Source organism: Macaca nemestrina, chromosome 8, assembly GCF_043159975.1.
Source record: "Macaca nemestrina isolate mMacNem1 chromosome 8, mMacNem.hap1, whole genome shotgun sequence".
NCBI lineage: Eukaryota > Metazoa > Chordata > Mammalia > Primates > Cercopithecidae > Macaca > Macaca nemestrina.
In genome coordinates, this window is record NC_092132.1 from 9642500 (window position 1) to 9668030 (window position 25531).

Genomic DNA, 25531 nt, shown 5'->3' on the forward strand with positions numbered 1-25531 from the left:
TTAAATGACATCTACATTTTGATGGCTCTTAAATTGCTATCTCCAGCTGAGATCTCTCCCACCTCCAGATCTGTATCTCAAAATTCAACATAATCACCTTGTCCTCCTAAAATCTCCCCATCTCAGAAAGAGGCAATTCTAGTTTTCCAGCGCCTCTGGACCCAAATCTTTGGATCATCCAACTTATTTTCCATCTCACAACCAATCTGTGCACTAAATCTTACTGGCTTTACTTTTTCAAAATACACTTGAAGTCTGGCCAGTTCTCAGTGCTTACACCCTACCACCCCGGACTATGCTAGCATTCCTTCTTACGTTCATAGCAGTGGCCTTCAATGGGTCTCTCCACCTTGCCCCATAGCCTATTCTCAGACATTGCCAGAGTGGTTCTGTTAAAATACACATTGGATCACACTAGTCCTGTGCTTGTCAATTCCTCCTCCCATCTGCCCAACAGCTCCCATTAAAGCTCAACATTGGCCCTTTATTCTCTGGCCTCCAACCAGCCCACTGATTTAATTTAATTCTTTGTCCCTTGCTCACTCCATTACTTCTCCTCTGGCATTCTTGCTGCTGGTCCTCAAGTGCCCAAGCATGCTCCCACCTCAGGACCTCTGCACTTGCTAGTCTCTTGATGGAGCTTAGTTCTTTACTTTTTATGGTCCCTGCTAAAATGTTTACCTTGCCTACTCAAACTAAAGTCTAGCCCCTCTTCCTGTTACCACGGTCTAATTTTCTCCATGGCTCCATCAGCACCTGATATTCTCGTGGTGTGTGGCCTGTCCCTCCCATGGGGATCTAAACTTCTCCAGGGTAAGACCCCCTCTGTTTTTTTTTCTCTGCTCTCTCTCTAATATGTAAGACAGTACCCAGCAGTTAAGTTCTCAATAATGTGCTTCATGAATTAAATAATGTAGGCAGTAAAATAAGCCAAAATTAAGGTTGTAGGAATGGGATCAAGGAGAAGGGGACAGAGAGAAGGTAAGCCAGAAGGTTTGAATCCATGGGATTTTGCTGGTAGATTTGTGATTTGTATTAGTGATTCAGCAGGTAAAAAGGATGCAAGCAAAAAGAAGGTTCAAATTCTTTTCTGTTTACCGTAGTCTGGCTTATGTTCTAAAGTTCTTATTTGTTTAAAATTAACTCTGAACCAAAGGGTGCCCAAAGCTGCTCCCCCGCTGTCTGTAGCCCCCCTGAGCTCGCCCTCATGATAGACACACACCCTTCCCTCTCGCATGCCCACTCGCTGCAGAGAGCCACTGCTCGAACACACAGGCTTGTATTCCATGCGTTTCTGAGATGGGGAAGTGTGTACTGGACACATTTAAAAGGTACAAAAGAATTATGTCTTAGGATGCATATGAGGATAAGAAAAAGCTAAGCTATTTGAAGTCATTCTGTGGTTAACACAATGCTCCAAACATGGCATGCTGTAAAAAGTGAATGCCTCAAAAAAATGTGTCTTTGAGGCAAGAAAGTGACAATTTAACAATGTGCAAGACAGTTCTTGAAATTCCAAGTCCAGGGAACATGTTGCGCGAGCTTCTAACAGAAGAAATAAAACGCATCCTCCCAGGGCATATTGAATTAAAATCACAATGCACTAGTAAATGATGAAAAGAGAATGAACAGAATAATACTGTCCACAGGGATTACGACCTTTGTGTTCCATAACAAATTACACTGAGGCATGAAAATCACGTTTCTATTCTGACCGTGCCACTCTGCTTCCTGCAGAAGCCTTTATAATTAACCTTTTATGTGACAGAATACTTTTTGCATAATGCTTTCATATTTATTGGTCCATAACTGAGATGGATAAATCATTTTCAAATGTGGAATATGTGTAGAATCTTGACTTCTTGCAGTGAGTTGCAGCTGTACACGGTTTTCAAGTGTACACAATTTAGAGCTGTGCTGAAATAACAAGACTTTGTTTTTCTAGGTTTAAAGTAGAAGGGATTTCAATAGGCAGCCTTTATTAACTACTATACAAATCATTCTCTTTTTGTTATTGGGAGACAACAAAATAAGATAGATTTTCTTTCCTTTTTTCAAAAAAGTAGGTTCTCCAAATTAAAAGCATACCATATAATAAAAACAAGTCACAGAACACAAAATGATGCAAACAAAAAATTAATTAAGATGTTTTTCAAGTTCCCAAGTGGATTCATTTACTGACTAGGCACGTTGGTGAGTTGACTATTCTTAAGCAGTCCATAAACAGAAGGAAAGTTCCTGAAAGAGAGGAAAATGAAATATATTTGTATATATCAAGAAATTAATAATAACCATATGCTCTTTTGGGAATGGCAGCGTTTAGAGGACACAGGCAAGTAGACACTTAATAGAAATAAGGATGTTTATGGAAAACAATGCAAAACAGAATCATTCACATTAAGGACATAAAATATTTGTGTTAAGTAAAGACAGATGAATGATTAACTTTTAATGATGGTTTAATGATGATTACACTACTATCCATTATGGTATTTATGGAGTGATTTCAGAATGGTAACGCCTTGTTTTACATAAAATCTCAAATATTAACCTATAAGTTCCTAGGGGTCCACGCCTGGCAGAGTCCTTGCATTCTTGTCACCTGATAAGAGACTGAACTTTCAGATATATTTTAAATTTTATTACCTAACTCCAAAGAACCTTTTTTGATGTGCTATACGAAACAAAACTGTTATTTAAAAAACTGGCTGGTGATCAGAAAAACAAACAAACAAAACACCCAATCGCAGTGGAGAAATGGCCACTGTGGTGATGTTGACTTCTCATGGCTCTGTCACACGTCCCAGGCCCTAGGTAACTGCTCAATACCACAAAGTGTGCTGAAAACAACTCAGGACACCGCTGACGGCTCCACAGGACCCAGCCCCCTCCTATGTCTCCAGAGGCATCTCTTTCATTTCTCTCCCAGCACGTTATATTCCAGCAGCTGCTTATATGTTCCCAAAACAAATGATGCCATTTCATGTCTTGGTTGACACCCTCCTCTCCCACCTGTATTAGCTTATTATGTCTTAACATTTTCTCCTCCCTTCCTGGCTTGCAAGATTTCGACTTTCAAAAGTCCAGATTTTATTTCTTCCTTTGTCCTCGGAGCAAGTTCATCTCTTTCTCCTCTGCACCATCTCTGCCCTTCTCTAGCCTTTTATTACTGCACAGCGCCAGGGACACAGTGGGCAGCTCCGTGTCACCTGCATAAAGCATCAGCACTGGCAGGATCAATCAGATGCAAACTGTGATTGAAAGGCGAATCTTTTAGTTACACATTGAATACAGTAAATCTACTGATGAGGGCACTGCTTTCATCAACCAATAAATATTTCTTGAATGGCTTGTGCTGAATGCTTTAAGGTTTATGAAATTTGACAGACACACCTGTGACCCTCCAGGAGCATACTAGGGATGAAGGACATTTACACAGCTCCAAACTGTCAACCAGCAGGTCAGAATGAGACATCTGCCAATCGAGTCCCCTCAGCCAGGGTTCTCATGGGGAGAGAAGAGAAGGTTCTTCTGGCTGAGAGAGACAAGATCTTGAAGAAATGGCAGGATCTGGATAACCAGAGAAGGGGAGAGGGTGGGCAATGCCCGTGCAGGGGAGATCCTGTCTGTTTCCTCAGAGAGCCTGTAGGCCTCTCCTGCTACCCTGGTGTGGCTACCATAGTCCCACAAAGCCTGCCCCACCATGGGCCAGCCCTTAACAATACACTTGCTGATGTAAATAAGCCCCAGGAATGCGAGGAGACCAGCAGGAGTCTGAGGAAGGGTCACAGGACTTTCAGCTCTCCCCGTAAGACGCAGACCAGTGTCCAGGAGGTGTCCTTACTGGACCCAGCACGCCCTGCATCTCCTTGCTAAATCGCACAAGTAGCCAGCCTGCCACATGCCAGACGTCATGCTGGGTATAGAAGACCATTTTAAACCAACTTTCGGGCAGATGAGTTTCTGGAGTGGCCACAGGAGCTAATCTTGTAGATCATAATGCAAACATACAGCATTTAGATAGGTTTCTTTTACAAAAGCATATTAAAATGCACCATGATCTCTATGGGAAACATCTATAAAATCCCAGTAAGTCTACTTCAACAATTCATTCCACAGATGTTTATAGACATGGCTTCTTGCATTGTCTTTAATGGGAGCAAAATGTTAGAAACTAACTATATCTCTGTCAGTAGTTGTTTGGATTATGGCTCTTTCATAGAAATATTATTCAGCCAATACAAAGAAAAAGGTAACTTTCTAGTATAAAATAACAGAAAATGAGCTCTAAGACATACTTCAAAGTAAAACGAGGGGGAGAAAAATGGTATAATGTTTTCTATGTAAAAAATAGTGATAATTTTAAAAAAATGCTTTACTTATGCACAGACTATCTCGGGAAAGATACAGGAAAATCATTACAGAGAGTTGCCTGTGGGTGTGTGGGGGTAAAGGTGGGAATTAAGACCACTGTGTGTGTATATTTTGTACCAAGCACATGTATTACCGACTCAATAAAGGACATATTTTGGTTTTCCAACTTCACATTCATCACTGAAAACAATCTAATGATTAGAGAAACATCACACTTCCACTAAGAAAACAAATGAATACGAATGCTCCTCATCTTAGGATGGGGTTATGTCCTGTAAACCCGTTGTAAGTCAAAAACATTAAGTTGGAAATGTACACGATACACTTAACCTACCAAACATCATAGCTTAGCTTAGCCTACCTTAAACATTGCATATGGTTGGGCTGAATCATCGAACACAAGGCCTATTTTATAATAAAGTTTGATATCTCAAGTAATTTCTGAATGCTGTACTCAAAGTGAAAAACAAAATGGCTCACTGCCAGTGCCTGGCATTGCAAGAGTATCATACTGCTATGGCTAGCTGCAGAAAAGATACGTATTCAAAATCTGAAGTACAGTTTCTACTGAACATGTATTAGCGACTGTCTGTACCGAAAAGTGCTCAGTGTTAGTGTTTCAAGAATTATAGGTTCATTTGTTCACTCGTTCATTCCCCACCGAACACCTTGTCAGTTCCCACTATGTCTATGTGCCAGGCAGTGTGCTAGTATTTAGAAGTACAAGTCCAATAAGACATGGTTATTCTATCTTTAAGGAACTTCCAAGTCTTGCAGTCAGGGAGAAAAACCCACCGACAAGCAGAACAGAAATCTAGCCTCAGGATAACACCACCATCCCTGCACACTTCACAGTGGTACCTGTTTGTTTATTCTATCTCTTTGTTTTGACTGTCTGTTAGGTACTAGGAACTGTGTTAGGTAGCAGACACCGTAAATCCTGCCAGCGGTGGTTCAGATGAGATAAACACACAGGACAGAACTTAATAACCTGGTAAGTGCCGGGCGCGGTGGCTCAAGCCTGTAATCCCAGCACTTTGGGAGGCCGAGGCGGGCGGATCACAAGGTCAGGAGATCGAGACCACAGTGAAACCCCGTCTCTACTAAAAATACAAAAAATGAGCCGGGCGCGGTGGCGGGCGCCTGTAGTCCCAGCTACTCAGGAGGCTGAGGCAGGAGAATGGCGGGAACCCGGGAGGCGGAGCTTGCAGTGAGCCGAGATCGCGCCACTGCACTCCAGCCTGGGCAACAGCGTGAGACTCCGTCTCAAAAAAAAAAAAAAAAAAAAAAAATAACCTGGTAAGTTCTCCTCAAACGTAAGGATGACTAACTTAATCTAATAAGGCCAAACAGACCTCGTACATCGTCCTGTACTATCAGCCACCGAGCTACCACATCCACTTTATTCACTCAGACATCCGATGGCTTGTTCATTTATCACTTACTAGGCGTGAGACAGGGTAACTGCACTAAAGATGTTGACAATCTGGTGGGAGGAAAGGAGGGTCAACAGCCAATCTCAGGATACTGTACTGCAGAATTCATAGAGTAAGACGAGGGTCCACAGAAGAGCTGCGAACATGGCGGGCTAGGGAGGGCCTCCAGGGTGAGGGGATGCTTCAAGTTCCACTGGGAAGTCTGGATAGGCCAGCAACAACTAGCTAGACCAAGAGCTGGGTGAGAGTTGTGTTCATTCATTTGTGTTCATTTATTTGAGTGGGGTAAGGAACTGTGACTTCGGGCGGAGAATGGCACTGACAGGAAAGCTCTAGATGGTTTTCAGTCTATCAGCGCTGGACCACAGTGGGGTGGGGTCAGAGCATGCTGTGCTCCAGGCGGCTGGGGAGGCCAGCAGCAGAATCACACCGGGCTTGATGTTCAGAGCCAAGGAGGCTGAGTTTTATCCTGAAAGTCACTGAAGGACTCATCACATTAAGATCTGAAAAATGATTTCAGCAATGGGTGCTAATCACTAAAATATACAACAGAGATTCTTGAAACAGGAATGTCAGTCAGAATCAACTTCAACCGGACAGGATTTTCCATCGATAAGGGAGGGTGAAATTCAGACTGAAAAATGATCTGCAGTCTTTCCCAATCAGAAATAGAATCAGGCATAAAATAGATTGTTTTTTAAAAATAAGTATGGAATTTTTCCTTTCTATCCCTACAAAACACTGAATATCAATATAAATAGTAGATAATGTTTGGAAGAAAACAATACACTTTATTTCTTAAATTTATCACATATTCTATAAAACGTCTCATATTTTCATTTAACTTTTGACTCTACAGTTTTATTTTTTCTTCAAATCATTAGTTTTAAATTCTGGAACTTGTCTCTGTATACAGTGACCAGAGTCTTTAATTTTGAGTTAAACAAGAGAGCTAGACTATCTAAATTGTAGTGCTGTTCACACGATTGTGTGGGTTTTTTTGGGTCTGGGCTGACCGTTCCTAACATTGCCTGTCAGGAATCATCTTGATCACCACTGACAATGCCATTCACTTACTAAAACCTTACACTGTCAAATAACTATGTGAAGAGATGGTTACAAGAGGATGAAAAAGTGAGAGCACCTATTTTTTAAGGCACGGATTGGCTATAAAATCACTAACCAGTGGAAACAGAAGTTTGTAGAGTTCTTTTTGGAACACAGACTAAATGAGGCACTATCTGCCCAAGGGAATGGAGTAAGTCAAGCTTAAAGGCAAAGAGGATACTACACTTGAAAATGGTTGCACTGAATTTGTGCTTCTTAGCAGAACCTACAAGACCCTTCATTACATGTCCCTTTCCTACCCAGCCAGCATCATCTCTTACTTTCTCTAATGATCTAATATACCTGAAGTTTCCTCAATGATCATGTTTTCTTATAATGGCAAATATTTACATACAGCAACCAATGAGTTTATTTTTATTTGTTAACCTTTATTTGTGCCAGGCATGCTTTTAATCTTCACAGCAATACTAAGGTAGGTATCACGACTGTCTGGGGAACCTGCAGTTTGGACTCCTGTTTAGAGAGGTTAAGTCACTGACTCAAGGTCACAAAGTGGGTGAAGGGCAGAGCAGAAGTATGGATGCTCCGAGAGGACCTGCCCTGTGTGGTTATCTTCTACTGGTCTTAATATCTCTACGGGCCCCTTCTGTGACCTCTGACGAATCTGCCGGGGTGACACATCTCCCTTCCATGTGCCTAGAAAGCACGTGTATCTCTGTCAGAGCTCTGCAGACGTTGTCTCTGTCCGTTTCCCCAGTAGAGTGTGGCACTTGCAAGGACAACAATGATGTCCTTAATCACTGTCTTCCTGCCATCTGCAACACAGCAGGTGTTCAGGAGATATATCCGAGTAAATACTGATACTGATTTGACTTGGAATACCTGAGACAAGAAGATTCAGAACCTAAACCAGTGAAAGACTCCATGAAGGAATCTGGGGCAGGGGCAGGGAAGAGAGAGAGAAAGGGGCAGTTACCATTCACGATGCTCAGCCTTGTGTGAGATACTCTCTGGGAAACAAGGTAACAAAAATTAAAGGCTCCTTCTCTTAAAGAGCCTTGAATCTAATGGAGGAGCCACTGTAATATAAAGAATGACACTGTAACAACATGGTCAAGATCAAAGACTCTGGATTAAAGTCAATCGGTTCAAATCGGGGCTCTACCAGTTATAAGGTACATGAGCAACATAAGCGTGAAATTCACCTCCTGAAGCTTAAATTTCTTCCTTTTTTAAAATGTAGATGACACCTTCTTATGGCTGTGAGGATTCAATAAAATAATTTACAGAAAGTGATAAGCACATGCTTGGCTGTTATGGCAACTTACAACCAATGTAAGTCATATGATACCAATAGTAAAATAAGGAAATATAAACCAAGTGTGCTCTTTAGAGAGGGCAGAGGGATCACAGCCTGATTTAACTGGTAAGGACACCATGGAAGAGAGGGCATGGGGCTGAGTTCTGAAGGACGGGTATGATTTCTTCATGCAAAGATACAGGCGACAGCAAGTTGTGTGTTATGGGCTGTCACCTCCATTTGGTTTTGCAGTATTTGAATACAGGGTTCCATGTCTTATCAGTCTTTGTATGACCAGTGCCCCTGTTGTGCCCAGTATGGAGCTCATGTTCCATGGATGCTGTCATATGAGAAAATAAATGAATTCCACGGGGGCAAAAACAAAGGTGAGAAGGAAGCAATTCGGGAACAATGAAATGTGCTCTTAGAGACATGAGAAGACAGGCTTATCTATAGCAGGGTCTTCCCATGGAAACAGAAAAAAATCAGGTCTGGTGGAGCATCAGCCAGATAAGAGAAGATCTCGAAGGCCGAGTGGGAAAGTTCCTGTCTGATAGTGATCTGGACCTTTCTGGATCACAATCCCTTTTTACAGTCTGATAAAGTTATGGATGCTTTGAAAAAATGACAAGAAGTATAAAATTGTACAGTATTTCCTATTAATTAACTCTGAAGAGCACCTGAGGATTGACCCTCTACCTCTCCATAATTCTGGATTTATTATTCTATATGCCAACTCCTTAAAAAATTATTTAATAAAGAAAAAAGTTGTGAAAAACTTCAGTAACATCACACACTACAGAGATGCAGTGGACATCACATTCTCATTCCGTGTAAGAGAAAAACAAACAACAACAAAAATCCAAACAGACAAACATAAAGAAAATACAATAAACTTAGTTTGGTCCACAAAAATGATGAGAATTATTTTCTTTCTAAAAGTAATTTAATTATTTCAGGCTAATTTTGGCTATTAGGGAAAACCAAGGTCATATATTTTTCATAGATATTAAATATGTAAATACAACTTTGACAATTAAACTTTACATGATTGTATCACTTTCAGCTTACAAAACACTCTGACGATATTATCTTAATTCTAACAAGTGCATGGGATAAGCATCGTTTTCACTGAACTGATAGAGAAAGTGAGACTTGCCCAAAGTCACAGTTACTGGCAGAGCTCAAATACAAACACTGAAAAAGTAAGACCCTCTGGAAGATCATGGCCTAAGTAGTATTTTTTGATGCTTTAGAAAAAAAACCAAGAAGAAGTAAAAACAGAGACAAAATTCCGAAGCACAGAAAACCATGCTTCCACAAGACTAAGAGAAATACTGTCAAAAATTTCCAGCATATTTGTGTAATTTTTTTTGCCTATGCATGCACATAGAAAACAAAAATTGAGATATTATATATTAAGTTTGGCAAACTGCTCTTTTTACTGAATAATCTGGAAAATTTTTTTCATGCTATTGACTAGACTGCTAGATATTTTCTGAAGAAAGTAATCTGAATACTTAAATACCAGGATGAACTTGAGCCTCCAATCTCTGCCGCTTATAATGAAGCTTCCTGGGCCTGACTTGTTTACATTCAGGAAGCTTCTTTTCTGACTTTTGGAGTTAATCTGACATAATCACTGGTGTTGTACTAGGAAATCAGCAGGGGAAATTTTCCATGTGACTTCAGATAAGCGTGAAATTGTCTTCATCTTCCACACAGTTCAGGATAATTGGAACAAAAAGGCAAACTTACCTTTGTTTGCTTCAGGTGTTCAACCAGTTCCTGTGACATTCCAAGATGGCTGACATTTCCTAACAAAAGAAAAGACCTTTTTACTCAAAATAAAGAGAAAAAAATCCCCCAAGAAATAAAAATTAAACATTTTACGTAATCTACAATTAAAAAAGCTTAATGATTAAAGAATAACTTTATTAAATATTTGTCAGTTTTAAGAAGTGCCCTCAATTACTAACCAAATACTGTATTACAAATAACTAGTTATGAGGTTTTACAGTTGTTTAATAGGGAGTAATTGGCCCCAATTAAACTGACTAAACTAAGGCTTTTTAGATTACTAAAACAAATTAAACTTTTTAAAATGAGAATTTAGGTGATCTTAAAACTTTTCTAAAATGGATAATGAAACTTGCTAAGTTGTAATCTCCCTGGTTTTATTAGTTATATTAAGATAAATTAAGTGAGATTAAAAATCTTATTTGATTTATTTACCTTTGAAAATGAAGACCGTTTAAGGGTTACACATCCTCAGCCTTGGCGAGTGCGACCTCAATTAGTCAAGCCAGAAAGTCTTTAAAAGCTTTGTGCTTAGTGCTTCCAGCATGGAGCGAGGTGTTCATTAAGGTACCAAAATTCTCATAAAAAATCCAAAGTTGCACTAGTGAAAAAACGCTCAACAAGATGAAAACTGATCACATCTTTTTCAGAAAATCCAGTAGTTATTTTAAAACCAGTTTTTAAACAAGATTTGGTTTTGCGTAGTTTAACGTGCCACTCAAGCAGCTCGATACCATTTGGACTCTTTAAACAGCATTTAAGTCTATGGTGAGTATATAATGGTACATTTAATTTTATACCATTTTTAAAATAAGTTGTACAATGTTTAGTGTGACCCTTTTATGACAAGCATTGTTAAATGAATTCTTTCCCTGTTTACAACTATTTATGAAGGCCTTTTTAAATAAAAAAAACCCATGAAATTGTTAGCTCACACACACAAAATTTCTTTCAAAAGTTTATTTAGTATCAAGCAAGAGGAGACTTTGCTTAACACTACAGAACATTTCAAGACTTGAGTTACAAAAGAATACCACATTATTAGCACTTGTAATTGGCTTCCCTTTTTACGCATGTTGGCAAGAGAAAAAAAAACTAGCATATGGCTGAAAGATCAAATAACTAAATTCTATGGAAACCTTTAAAATGAAAGGTGAGGCTTATGTTAAAAGAATAGATTAACATATTTAGTAAACCTATTTTTTGTTTAACACTAGTTAATCAAAGTTATTTTTTTTTCCTTTTGATGACCTATTTTTTCATATACAGACTGGAAATAACAAAATTTTACATGTCTTTTTTTTTTTTTTTCTGCCCAGGTTGATGTTTCAACAAAGTAGTTTTAAGTTCCATCCATTCAGATTTTAAGCATTTTGATTTATTTAAAAAGGGATTGTTCATAGAAAAAAATTACTTTGAACAGTATACAGGACTGGTGGAGATTGGCTATTTCACAACATCAGACAGTACAATCAGTATCTGCCATATGGCTGGTCTCTGTAGACGCCCTTTGCTGTCCTCGCTGAAGGTGCCTTGTGTCTTGAGTTAGTCCACTCTTCTTGTCCTACAATCAGTAAGATGAACCACAATTAGATCGCTGCCACGAATCCCACAGGCTTCATTTTTCAGACTCTAACTTAGCCCTGAACCAAAGGTACATGTCATATTGAAAATATATACCCCTGGTGTACTGAAAAGAAAAACAAACAAGGAATTTACTTAAATAAATTACAAACACAAGGAAAAATAATCATCTCACTTGCAAAATTTGTCAGCATGAGAAGAAAAACGGTTCTTGTATGTGAAACGGCAACCAACTTTGCAAGGACTTTCCTTTCCGTTACTGATTTAATAACAGTTTACAAGTTCAAGTAGCAAAGAGAATTGCCTTTTGCTAAACATCTGGACATTTATGAGTGAAAAAGAGAACAGGAAAAGGATCACTTAGATGTTTTCCAACAGTAAAAACAAAGAAAAAACATAGATGCACATCTGTGAAGACAAAGGAGAAGAAAACTGGAGAGCAAAATGGGAAGGGGCAGACTGAGAAAGGGAAACATGATCTCACTTTTCATAGGCGCTTTCACCGAAAGACTGAAGGAAAGTTGCATTGGGTTGAACTTCACTTCTCAATAACACTTTACGAATATGAAATAAATTTAACGACATAATGTCAGATTTCATTCATCATAATGCTAAATCCGTACTGGACAATGGTATTAATAACCAAGGACATTCTATCACCTTTATCTCCTGAAATTAAACACCTGTTCAGCCTGAAGATAACTTTTAATGAGATATCTATAAGTCTTTGACATCAAACAGTTAACATCCCTGCTGCAACATACAGCAATTTAAAAGCCATGTGTCCACAGAGACCAATTTAAAAAGCTGTGAAGGAAAAATGCTTAAAATGACCTCTTCTTTTGATACAAAACATGTAATCAACATCATTCCCTCAAGCTAACTTGCATCAATTTAAGTAGCCTGCATTCAGCAAACCAACATATTTCTCTTAAGTGTTTGTTGCGGATAACCAGAAAACAACAACAACAAAAAACAAATCCAAGGTGCCATCATCACAGCTTCGGGCAGGTGATACAACAAAATGCACTTCAAAAGGTTTAACACCGGAAAATGGATTTTCAGTTCTGTTAAGAGAAATGTCCTAACATCCTTTAACCACAATCCTGATACACTTGCACCAGGTCCAGGGATTCATCAGAGCTTTGCAACTGATTGAAGCTTCACGTTCTCTGATCTCCTTGCCCTGCGGCAAAGGCTCTTCTTACTACTGCTATGTTGCTGCCGCCAATTCTTTTAATTAAACCTGTCATCCTTCTGCATAGTGAGACTTTGGACATGAAGTCCCCAGCATCTCTACCGGCTCCACTGAATTAAGAGGGGTTTAGCTGCCGTCCTGTAAAGCTTACAGACCCTGTATCTCCTCCTTGGTTCAGTGCTTTGTAACCTTTATGAAATGACTCCCAGTGTAATCTTTTTCAGAGGGTTTGAGATTGGAAATGAATTAAAATATAAAGATGAAGGTGGGAGAATCACTTCATAGCTGTAGTCTCAATTGCTTCATTTCCCTTCGCTGTCAAGAAACAAAGACACTTCAAAAAGACCCAGCTATCAAGTGTCTGCAGTTTGAAAAACTACTCTGTGAGAAAATCAGCACACGACAATCAACCCAAACATAAAATTGAAGTTCAGAATCTGGATTCATGCAATCTTTGCCAAGTCTTTAGTCCTCTTTAAATATTTAAATAATAAAGAAGCCTCTAAAAATAGCTAGATATGCACAAACGAATTGACAGGAAGCTGCTGTTTCAGAGTCCAAATGTCCTTATAAATATCTCTTCCCATTAAGATCTTTATGGTCTTTCTATGGCCACCTCTCCTCCCTCTCTTCACATGCTCTGGCCAGTCACTCACCGTAGGAATCGTAAGTCTCCTCACTGAGTCCATGTCCGTAATCATAGTAATCAGCACCACTGCAGTGAACAAAACAAAACAAAGGACAAAATCATCTGGCTGTGAGTTTCAACAGTATTCAATAAAGTACTGTAAAACTTAAAGACAACTAATGAAGGGCAGGACTGAACATTCAAAGGAAGTCCAACCGAGATCACAAAGTTCTAAAGCGGAAGTGTTAACTTTAGGATTATCAAAGGCCCCTTGTCTAGCTCCCTAATTTTAATGAATAAATATGTTTTGACATTTTAACCACAACAATTGGCCACCCAACACACGGTAAGTGCCTAAAAGTGCATGAGGGAATACAAAGACAGGACCTGACCTGGGAAGACTGGGAGTCTGCAGAGAGGGAGGATGTGCTTGGACAATTCTAGCCCAGTGTGCCAAGAGCTAGGGCTGGGCCTGTGCAAGGCACCGTGGGAGTGGGGGAGGAGGTAAACACTTCCTTTCCAATAGATGGGATGTTTACAGAAGGCAAAGACTTTATTTCTTCTTACACCCTCGTCTACCAGAGAACTTGGTGCTGCATGAATTGTGGGTGCTGTACCTTATAATACATTAAAAACAAATGCCCAGATGAAATGTTTTCTTTCATCGGCACTGCTGCATCACCATCCAGAAACTGCCAGGAAAAGGAAAGGTGACTCAGCAGCCATGGCCACATGGGACAGGAGAGCAGAGAAATGGATCTCTGCAATCTTGTCACAAGTCTGGTTACACGAGGCCAAGGATCTTTCCAAAGTACAGGCAAATCCACGTTCCAATGTACAACATCCCTGAGAGAGCACGAGGAAGGGGCCATCACTGACAGCGAGAGAGAAGAGTTACCACTGCCATTTTGCAGATGATGCAAAACAGCCTACAGAGCTATACAATATATTTGAACTAGGAATAATTTTTTACAGGAACAGACTTGTGAAAAGTCTAGATTACTAAGCCATAACCATTCTGTGTATCTGAGAAAGAGTTTCCACGGACCCTCTCAGGCTTTCCTCTTTCCCACTTGACTTAATTTTGTAGGGAAACAACCATCCTGAATTTGTTATCTTAGACTGTCATGAAAAGAAACATCCACATTCTCCCAATTTCATACAATAAAGAGGTTTCTAATCAAAACGGAAAACGATCCAGCTCAGCTGTTTAACACCTAGGGAAGTCACAGTCTGAGGAGCACAGATGCATGCTGTGAATGCCGACTGAACACCAGTCACTGCGATCCCACATCACCCCCAGCCTCAGAGAGTAAAACTGCCATACCCATTTGACAGGTAAGGACACCGCAGACCAGAAGAGCTAAGAAGTCAGCCTAAATTGCATGGAGAATGGTATAGCTGAATCTCTTTGCCTACACAGGCCAGACTTGTGGTCACACCCACACGGACTTTTTCCCAACGTCTTCCTTCTCAGGAAAATGACACCAGAGACTAATCATCACATTCAATGACTACAGCGCAGCATGGCCATTCCTATGAGAAAAGTGTAAGCAATGGAGCTATGTTCCTTTTTCTCTCAAAATATGAGCATAAGTTTTTACATTTGCTACTCCTTCTGCCCTTAGAAGGCCCTTCTCTCCTCTCCTCCAGGCTACTTCCAACTCAAGCCCTGAACCTAAATGCCACTTCCAAAGAGAACCCTGCTAGTCTCCCTGAGTGAGGCTGGTTTCCCACGACAGCATGTCCTGGTTCTCACCCTTCTGGCCTGGAGGAGACCCTCACATTACATATGTTAAGTGGGTATACGGAGAAAGGGCACCTCCATCACTCCAGTGTGTCACCAATGGCTTCTTGGAGCATGCAGTGCTTGCATCGTGTTCTGAAGGAACAGGAGGGTGAAGGTGAAGACAGGTGGAGAAGGAATGGACAGAGGCAATGACAGCAAAGGTCTTCCAGGCAGAAGAAACAGTATATGCAAAGCAGAGGCAGGAAACAGGTTGAAAAATGTAGGTGTCTACAAGCAGTTCAAACAAATATAGTAAGTATTGATGAAAAATGCCTGCACTGGGCTGGGTGCGGTGGCTCACGCCTGTAATCCTAGCACTTTGGCAGGCTCAAGTCAGAAGATAGAGACCATCCTGGCCAACATGGTGAAACCCCGTCTCTACTAAATATATATATATATATATTTTATATATATATTATATCTCTCTCTCTCTCTCTCTATATATATATATAAATATAAATTAGCTGGACATGGTGGCACCTGTAGTCCCAGCTACTCAGGATGCTGAGGCAGGGGAATCGCTTGAACCCAGGAGGCGGAGGTTGCAGTGAGCTGAGATCATGCCACTGCACTCCAGCCTGGCGACAGAACGAAACTCCATCACAGAAAAATAAATAAATAAATAAAAGACAAATGCCTGGACCAGAATATTCCTTAGGATAAAATACTTCTTCTACACGTAGAACATAGGCCCCACTTTGTTATCCTGGCTTAATCATACCCTTACAAGTTAATTAAATGCAGTGTAACATGGTGGTTGATTTGAGCTCTCTGTATAAAATAAGTTATCTGAAATGTGCTGTGTTAAGCTCCGCTGGCTTAACACATTACAGAATAGTCCCTACTATAGCTGACCTAATATACCAACTAGCAATGTGCAATTTTTCCACAGAGGTACATGTAGCTATAGAGTTTTAAAACATGGTCTTCAAATTGAGGGCTGGCATTCCTAAAACAATTTAGAAGGAAAAGGAGTGTGAGAGGAATGCAGCTATTGAGAGCCACACCACTGCCCTACTGACAACTTCTCACGCGCACGAGCTCACCTAATCTAAAAAAACTCTATGCTTTTACAGACGAGGCAGCTGAGGCCCAAGCTGAGCCATCTGCCCAGGGTCACATAACTTATAAGTGGCAGCACCTACACTCAAAGCTCCGAACACTACCACTGCCATGTGCTGAACACAAATGCTACAGGTGGCTTTTGCTCACCACGGGTGGCCACCTTATCGGATTGGTTCCCACTTTGGCTTGGCCTTTTGCTCTTCCAGAATTTCTCTTGTTTGCCCTCCCTCGGGCTTTAATGATCCTTCCTCGTGCTCAGAAACAGAAGCCGGGCCCACATGAAACATGCTGCCACATGATCATAGTGATCTGGGACTGCCTTAGTCTCTCTCTGGTTTCCTTTCTGTAGTCCCAATTTTCCCTCACAGAATAATATACAGTTATGGTGAGAAGAGGAGGACTAACTGAAAAAGAACAGATCAATTTTTATATTCAAAAAGATAATAAACCAGCAGAAACTAACAACAAAAGAAAAAAACACTGCTTTCCTGCTTAACTTATGATAGCTTTAAATATGAGAATGCTATTAAAGTATTAACAGAATATTTCTCTTGTCTTGAGAACTGAAATTGAGACTCAATTAAAGCTGTTGACAAAAATGTCTGTCAGCTGTCAGTCCAGGCCTGGGCCTCCACCCGCGGTGCCACCCTGGGAGGGCGGCTTCCATGTGGGGGTCTTCCTGTGCATCTGCCAAATCAGGGGCTGGTCTAGACGCTGCTCAGGTCTCCTGGCAGCTCTAACATCCTCCATGGCTCTTTCACAGCATCTCGCCCCACCGTAGTCAACATAATTTCTCATTTTGTTGAAAATAAATTGGCAAATGCTTCTTGGAAACTCAGCACTAAATTAAATGAACCTCAGTCTTTTTTCCAAGGGTCAGAAGTTAGATCGTAATGGCTCCTAAGGCAAATACAACCTTGATGTTCTTGAGAATTTTATCTCTGTTGCACAGATAAATGAGTAACCTCACCATAACATGGAAAGGGATTTCCTTGACTGAGATAGTTCCTGATTGTTTAACTTGGAACTGTAAATGACAGATCCTGCGACTAATAAAGAGAAGGGTTAACAACTCATTTCTGACCAAACTAAACCTCCTTTATTAAATGAAGTGAGCAGTAGTGAACATAACCATAGACTGGAAATTTACTGTGAGGTGCTATAACATAGTTCAGCATAATAAAAATGAGGGTAGAGAATGTTTTTCAGTGCACGGAAGGTAAAAGGTAGCATGATTAGGTCCTGCAATGGTTTGGTGATAAGACAATCTTAGTTTTGACAAGTGAAAACTTTAAAACTGACATTTGCTATCATTTCACCCAGTTTCTGATTATTTATTGCAAGACTGTCATCAAGCCGAGGAGCTGGGAGCAGCTGGGTCCCATTCTCATACCTGTCAGTTCCGTCTGAATTGCTTTCGCAGCATTTCATTTCGTCTACCTCAAATGTCTATTAACCAAAGACGTATCCTATTTCCCAAGGATAAACTAAAAACCCAATATATGGCAAAGGAGAAAAACACTAAAAATCTCTTCATTTATGGATACAACTTTTAACATTGATAACAGGCAAGAAAACACATTAGGCCAAATATGAGAATGGGCAAGAAACACATTAGGCCATCACTAGCAAAAATCCCTTATATAGTCTCGATCTCTTCTTTGAAAGTTTCTTGCTCAATGAAAACTTCATTTACCTCTAATGACAATTCTTCCCCAGCAACCCTCTCCACTTTTTTCTTGAACTCCTACAGCGGAGATGTCACTGGGTGATGTGGTTTGATGTTTGTGCCCCTGCAAATCTCATGCGGAAATGTAATCCCCCGTGTTGGAGGGTGTTGGAGGTGGAGCTTGGTGGGAGGTGACTGGATCATGGGGGCAGACCCCTCATGAATGGTTTAGCACCATCCCCTTGGTGATAAGTGAGTTCTTGCTCAGTTCACAAGATGTGGTTGTTGAAAAGCCTGTGGCGCCACCCCCTTCTTTCTCTGCTCCCACTCACTTGGCCTTCTGCCATGAGTAACAGCTCCCTGAGGCCCTGTACAGCCTGCAGAACTGTAAGCCAATTAAACCTCTTTTCATTACAAATTACCAAGCCTCAGGCACTTCTTCACAGCAACTGCAAAAATGGCTGAATACAATGGGCCTAGAGGAAAGGAGAGTATTTTTCCTTTTTTTGGCTAACCCCTCCCGCCCCTAAGGTACAGACACCTCTGCCATTTCCAGACCATCGTGCTTCACTCCTCTGAACAAACACCCAGCTTTCAATCTCTAAACAGCATCACTGTCCTGAGTCCTGGTGATGTCAGCATATGGGAAGATGACCCTTCAAACATGAAGGCCTCTCAACTTTCTGGCTCCTCTTGTCCACTGACCCGGCCTCCTTTAGCCATCCCCTCCACGTTGCACTCTAGGATCTTGCCATTAGCAATCACTTCAGTCTTCAACTTCATATATCCCACTCTCTATGATTTCCTCTCTTTCAGTTTCTAGGATTATACCAGTTAGCCTTTCAACTTCATTGCAATCATCACCATTATTCCTCTTAAACTTTTTATCCCTTATCAAGTTAACCATTGAACTTCAAGTTGCTAAATTCAATGGTCAGTGCTCATCCACACGTTATGTGACCGATCAGTAACTATCTGACATAGTTGATCACTACATCTCTTCCTTGATAAACTTTCTTCGGTTTGCTCCCAGGATGTTATACTTCCTGGTTTGCTTCCTACCTCACTAGCTACTTCTTCTTCTTTTTTTTTTTTTCGAGACGGAGTCTCGCTCTCTCTCTCCGTTCCAGGCTGGAGTGCAGTGGCGCGCTCTTGGCTCACTGCAACCTCTGCCTCCCGGGTTCAAGCGATTCTCCTGCCTCAGCCGTCCAAGTAGCTGGGACTACAGGCGCGTGCCACCATGCCCAGCTAATTTTTGTATTTTTAGTAGAGACAGGGGTTTCACCATGTTGGCCAGGATGGTCTTGATCTCCTGACCTCGTGATGTGCCTGCCTGGGCCTCCCAAAGTGCTGGGATTACAGGCGTGAGCCATGGCACCCGGCAAGCCATCTACTAACTTCTAAATTCCCAACTCTATAACTGAACGCTATGTCTTCCTATCCATCTAAGATTTAGTCACTTATTTTATAATCATCTTCTATTCTGTGAGCTGTTTACTCAAGGTGTTTTCCAGTTTGTTAAATATGACGTTTTTTAAATGCTTTGTAAATTTTAGATATGTGTTAGTTTTTGCTTTTGAGGTTCTCAGTTTGCTTGTCTGTAAAAGCTACCCCTTATTTAAAATAGGATTCTTCTGGTGGCTATGGAGAAGGACACAATATACTATTGGGTGGGATGTGCCAGTAACGTATGCTTTGTCTCTGGGGGCTCCTGGGTCCTCCAGAGGGTGGGACTACCCGAGGTTTGGCCTCACATTGTTACAGCTTTACTCGGGGATCCAACACCATTACCCTGCACTCAGAACCACTGAGTTGGAGGCAGAGCAGACCAGCCTTGCTGTTTCACAGGCAGCTCTTCAATCAGTTCTGAGAAAACCCTGAGCCTCTTTCTATCCTTTATAGCCATTGGTGTGGTTTGGTTACATCTTCCCTAAGCCACTCTACCATTCCAGCACCCTTCTCTCAAATGGGGTTTCGTCCGATTGTGTTTTTTTCAGAGGTTTGGTTTCATCTACTTCCTCTTTCTCAGGAATCTTTCAAAACTTGTTTCTGTCACTTCATGGGATTTTAAAAAGGAGGGGTGGGTGGATCAGGTATAGGCACTTAGTCCATCTTCTTGATTCAATCTACTGTTTTTTAAAAGTCCTTTTTAGTTTACAATGCACTTAGATAATCTTTTAATTCTCAAAACATATTATTTGAGGTAGACATATTATTTAATTTTACAGGAAAGAAAACTGAGACAGAAGACAGGAATGACACCTCATTCATATTTGTTCTGGACAGTGCTGACACCTAGCACGCAGCAGCATTCCAAAAGAGATCCATGAATGACTCATACAAACAATGGGACTGCAAACTTTGTCCATGTCTCAATGACTCATCTGTAATAATAATATTTTGTTGTCATGTCTGTGACAATCTGGGGGGAGTGGGCGAAGGGGTAGTAAATTCCTTCGGAAGTCACATTACTAAGTTCTGCACTATTTAAATTTAATGCAAAAATTTTTCTTGATTATTTTGCCCCATTCCTTTAAGGAAAATTGTATCTGTAATTGTTATGATAAAATTTAAGACTTTAGCTAACACCTACTAAATGCTTATTATGAGATTGGAAAAATAGAAAGAGACATGCATAATCCAGGTAATTGCTCTAGACTGACCTAGTTTAGTATTTCCTTTCTATTTAGAAGGAGACTTTAATTCTTCTACTAACCATTAGGAATTTTTTATAAATAAAGCAAAATAAATGAAAAGTAATATTTAAAATAAAATTTGGGACTACTCTTGTTTTCACATTATCATACATAACTGAAGATTTTAAATTCCTTTAAGATAAATGACTAAAAAATTTCCAGTCTGCTTTCAATAAGAGCCTTACTTATCCAATAGTTCTTTTATAACATTTAACAATATTTCCCCAGGAAGGTATTGAATAATATGTTCCACAATTAGGTTGTGCAAGTTGGGTGAAAAAAGGAGTTACAGCCAAAGTCCAGTCACCTGACTACAACTTTGCTGAATTTTGGCTTTTCCTTGGTCTTGTTCACTAGTGCTCCCACTGGGGCAATGCCACTGCTATGGCTACTGTCATTTAATCTGGGAAAAGAGACAGCAGTAACTTCATTCTCGTCTTGTTTTGTTAAATGTGTTCAGAGTAAATACATTACTGTTAGCCTGTCCCTCTTACCCTGAGAATTCCGAGGCCAGACGGGGCCAGTTCTGATGAGTGAGGCAAAAGCTCAGCCCATCTGTGGGGGTGTCCCTCGCATGCACAGACTGCTGTCCATGGGACTAGAGGCAATGATGCTATTTCTGCCCTCAAGGGGCTTACAATGTGAGGACAGTCCCTTGATGGGAAGGCTGCGTGAGGTGTCAAATGTTTCAGACAGTTTGCTTTATTCTTCTCTTGCTGCTGGATCCATCATAAGTCCACCTCTCCCACAGCATTACTGCATCTTACTTTTCAAAATAGCCTAGGGTAGTGGTTTCTAAAGTGTGACCTATGAACTCTTTCAGGGTTTCATCAAGTCAAAATGTTTTCAGAATAACACTAAGATGTTACTTGTCTTTTTCACTGTACCGAACCTTTTTTTTTTTTTTTTTTGAGACGGAGTCTCGCTCTGTCACCCAGGCTGGAGTGCGGTGGCCGGATCTCTGCTCACTGCAAGCTCCGCCTCCTGGGTTTACGCCATTCTCCTGCCTCAGCCTCCCGAGTAGCTGGGACTACAGGCGCTCGCCACCTCGCCCGGCTAGTTTTTTGTATTTTTTTTAGTAGAGACGGGGTTTCACCGTGTTAGCCAGGATGGTCTCGAACTCCTGACCTCGTGATCCGCCCGTCTCGGCCTCCCAAAGTGCTGGGATTACAGGCTTGAGCCACCGCGCCCGGCCCACTGTACCGAACTTTTATGTGATGGGTAAAATTGTTGGTGATTGACCAAAAGTCAAGGCAGTGGCACCAAGCTGCATGATAATTCTTTTTCTTTAAGGCATTTTCACTTAAGAATGTCCTTGATGAAGTAAATGTTTACTAATTTTATTAAATCTCAACTATTAAAGACACATCTTAACTTCTGTATGATGATGGGAAAAGTGCTCTTGAAAGCAATTCTGGGGCACACTGAAGTACAAGGGTGATCTCAAGGAAAAGCACCTGAGGCCATTCCTTACATTGTGAGGTCAACTAGCTGCCTTTTCCATAAACATCATTGTTACCTGAAATAACTCACAGCAATGAACTAGGCTTACTCAGACTTGGGTATCTGGTTCACATTTTCAACTGTCACCTTAAGGAAAACAACCGACAGTTTTGGTTACCAATGACAGAATTTGAGCATTCCAGTAGAAACTGCAATTTTGGAAAACCAGTATTTGCTACTGTAAACTGATGGCAAAGTCAATACTTATCTCTGTGAGATCAGTGGTGATAATATGACTGTTTTGATATTGCCTAATGAAATGTATCACAGCACTGTGAAGATACGCATAACTTAGCGAAGTGACAGTTTTCAAATGATCCATGCATGATGCCAAAAAACCCATCAAGTGTATGGAGACCAAGATATTTTAATGTAACAGAGTATGAAAAGATTACTGGTATGGTTTTACAGTCTACATTACAACTATTCTTTAAGAAACTACTACCTGCTGGGCTGGGCACGGTGGCTCACGCCTGTAATCCCAGCATTTTGGGAGACTGAGGCAGGTGGATCACCTGAGGTTGGGAGTTGGAGACCAGTCTGGCTAATGTGGTGAAGCCCCATCTCTACTAAAAATACAAAATTAGCCAGGCATGGTGGTGCATGCCTGTAATCCCAGCTACTCAGGAGGCTGAGGCAAGAGAATCACTTGAACCCGGGAGGCAGAGGTTGCGGTGAGCCGAGGTCGCGCCATTGCACTCCAGCCTAGGCAATGAGCGAGACTCCGTCTCAAAAACACACAAACAAGCAAACAAACAAACAAACACTACTACCTGCCAAGTTTTGATGTACTATCAAAGAAGAATAGCAACTATTATTTGAAAAGGCTACTTTCCCCTTTCCAGCTACATATGTGTTGTTCCAACTACTTCAATCACAACAACATACCACATCAGAAGGAATGCAGAAGCATAAATGAGAAGCCACAATTTTTACCATTTTTTTAAGGAAATAGAGATATTTCATAAAAACAGATTATATTTACAAGCAATGGGTTGTCACATTTAATGACTGATAAATATTTTTAAATGTTTCTGTTTTAATTTCTAATGTAATAAATATTAATATATATAAACCACATACACTAAAGCATGTTGTGGCTCTCAGTAATTTTTTTCCCCACACCACACCAATGTACTTCACTAGTTTTTAAGAGCATGAAGTATACAGGGATGGTGAGATCAAAAACTTTCAGAACCACTGGCCTAGGACACATGGCTTCAGTAAATTTTAGGAGGCCGGCAGAGTGAGCATTACGCTTGCCTGAAGAATGATTCTTTTATTTGGAAAACTGTCTCCTTGTCCAGCAGTAATAAGGGAGGAAGTATTCACTAACTAGTTAGCCAGAGGACAGAGCCCAATGTCACAAATGCTTAGTCTCAGATCTCACATAATACCATGACTACAAAGCTCTGTCTTCTGGGGCAGACAGCAAAAAGTCAGAGGAACTAGGATGTCACATCAGCAATGCAAATATAGAGATCACCCTCAAATCCTTACAAACAGTTTTAACATGGGAATAGCTTCAGTTCCCTAACTAGCATGTTTTATCTACTAGTGCCAAGCATGTAAGAAAAGAGAAACAAACAAGTTTCAAATAAATAATGTTCTTTAGGAATTAAAAATCACATTCACTTGCCAATAATTGGAATATTTAAATAATTTTCCATTGAAAATGCCAAACCAAATTTATAGTTTAATCAGATAATCCCTCTCTAAGAGAAAAGCTCAGCAATCCTATCAGCTTACAAAAATTGAAGGTCTGGCTTTCTAAATTATAGAGCTTTCAGAGTTGATATTGTGAACCTGACTGTTAGACATTTCACTGCTCAGGAGAACATCCATCACAGTGCTGACAGGGGAGAGAAAACAAGGGCAAACTTAAAAAATAATTTCACCACGTTTCTCAAGCTATAAAATGTGATTTGGGAAAAACAGTGGGAAGTAGGACTTAAAATAATTTGAGGAATCATTCCTGCTCCCCATTTAATTAAGAGTTAACAAAAAACCCCAGTTTACAATAGAGTCCTATTTTAAGAAATGGGTTGATATCAAGTGTATACACATGTAACTGAGTCATCAACTGACAGGGGTTGAGGGGAGGGAGGAATGACTGGGCAGAGCACAGAGGATGTCCAGGGCAGTGAAAGTACTCTGTGTGATACTCTAATGGTGGACACATGACATTATACATTTGTGTTAACCCAGAGAATCTACAACACCAACAGTGAACCCTAATGTCAACTAAGGACTTTGGGTGATGATCATGTGTCAATGTAGGTTCACTGATTGTAACGAACATACCACTTTGGTGGTAGATGTGGATAATAGGGAGGCTGTGCAAGTGTAGAGGCAGGGTGTCTATGGGAAATCTTGCCTTCCTCTCAATTTTGCTGTGAATCTAGGACTGTGGGAAAAATAAAATCTTTAAAAAAATCACAACTGAAAATTTATCCCCCAGGGACAAAACAGAATTTTAAAATGACAGCTGAGAAAACAGATCCTTTCCTCTTATAAATTAGTAATTTAAAAAACAACGAAACTGGTTTTATTTAAATATTTAATAGTACTTCGTAAAACAGAGACTCTATTTTGTAAAACAGAGACTATTAAAATCTGAACCTTATTGTGGCATTAAAATGAGCTGATATTTCTATACATTCTACAAGGAAAGTGGACTCACCTGGCTTATTAAGTCTTGCCATTGCTCTAGAAGAAAGTTATCCATTTTACCCTTGCATTTGTAGGCAAACTGGGGTGCACAGCAGCACAGCCTTGTTGTTAAGTATCTCTGTAGCACCCAGTGGGAGGTGAGGGCATGAACGCCTCACTGTGCAGGAGAGACAGCAACTGCTCCAGTGAGACCAGGCCGAGTCCTGGTTCTGCCACTTACCAACTTCGGCAGTAGCCATGCATGAAATCAAACAATACGAGACAATCATATCATGCATGCATTGATTCATTCATGCATGGATTCAAGTTATTTAAAACATTTAAGAAACAACACAAATGCATTACTTTCAGGGAGCTGTCTTTAGTGGGAAAGACAGACAACAAACCATTTATATATATGTATAAATAATATGTCGCATGATCATATGTGCTACTTAGAGTAAGAAGAGCAGCTAAGAGATTGGAAGAACTGAACTAAGATTGTTATTTTATGGTGTAGTCAGAGAACTCTCTCTAATAAGGTATCCTCTGAGCTGAGATTTGAAGGAATTGGAGGAGATATGCAGATATTATCTGGGGGCACAGTACTGTGGGCAGAGGGACTATTAAATGTCAAAGTCCTTCAGGGGATATATTCTTGGTACAGCTGAGGGCTAGAAAGGAAGGCAGTGCACATGGAGCAGAGAGGACAAGGGAGAGACAGGGCCACAGAATCAGTAAGAAGGCAGGTGGACCATGTAGGGTCATG

At 40.5% G+C, this 25531-nt stretch overlaps 1 protein-coding gene across 5 annotated transcripts in view; it reads right to left on the reverse strand.

The window, feature by feature from the left end:
• Positions 1 to 1946: 1946 nt before the first annotated feature.
• LOC105488247 (KH RNA binding domain containing, signal transduction associated 3) overlaps positions 1947 to 25531 on the reverse strand; it is a 201198-nt gene continuing 177613 nt past the window's right edge. For 4 of the 5 annotated variants that reach the window (XM_071067783.1, XM_011752145.2, XM_011752141.3 and 1 more), the window contains exons 8-11: positions 13417 to 13475; positions 11393 to 11542; positions 9937 to 9995; positions 1947 to 2238 (exon numbers count right to left, since the gene is read on the reverse strand). In XM_071067783.1, coding sequence (XP_070923884.1) covers positions 11451 to 11542; positions 13417 to 13475 — 151 coding nt within the window. In that variant the 3' untranslated portion in view covers positions 1947 to 2238; positions 9937 to 9995; positions 11393 to 11450. The remainder of the gene's footprint in view (positions 2239 to 9936; positions 9996 to 11392; positions 11543 to 13416; positions 13476 to 25531) is intronic. The other variant, XM_071067784.1, reaches the window with a different exon arrangement.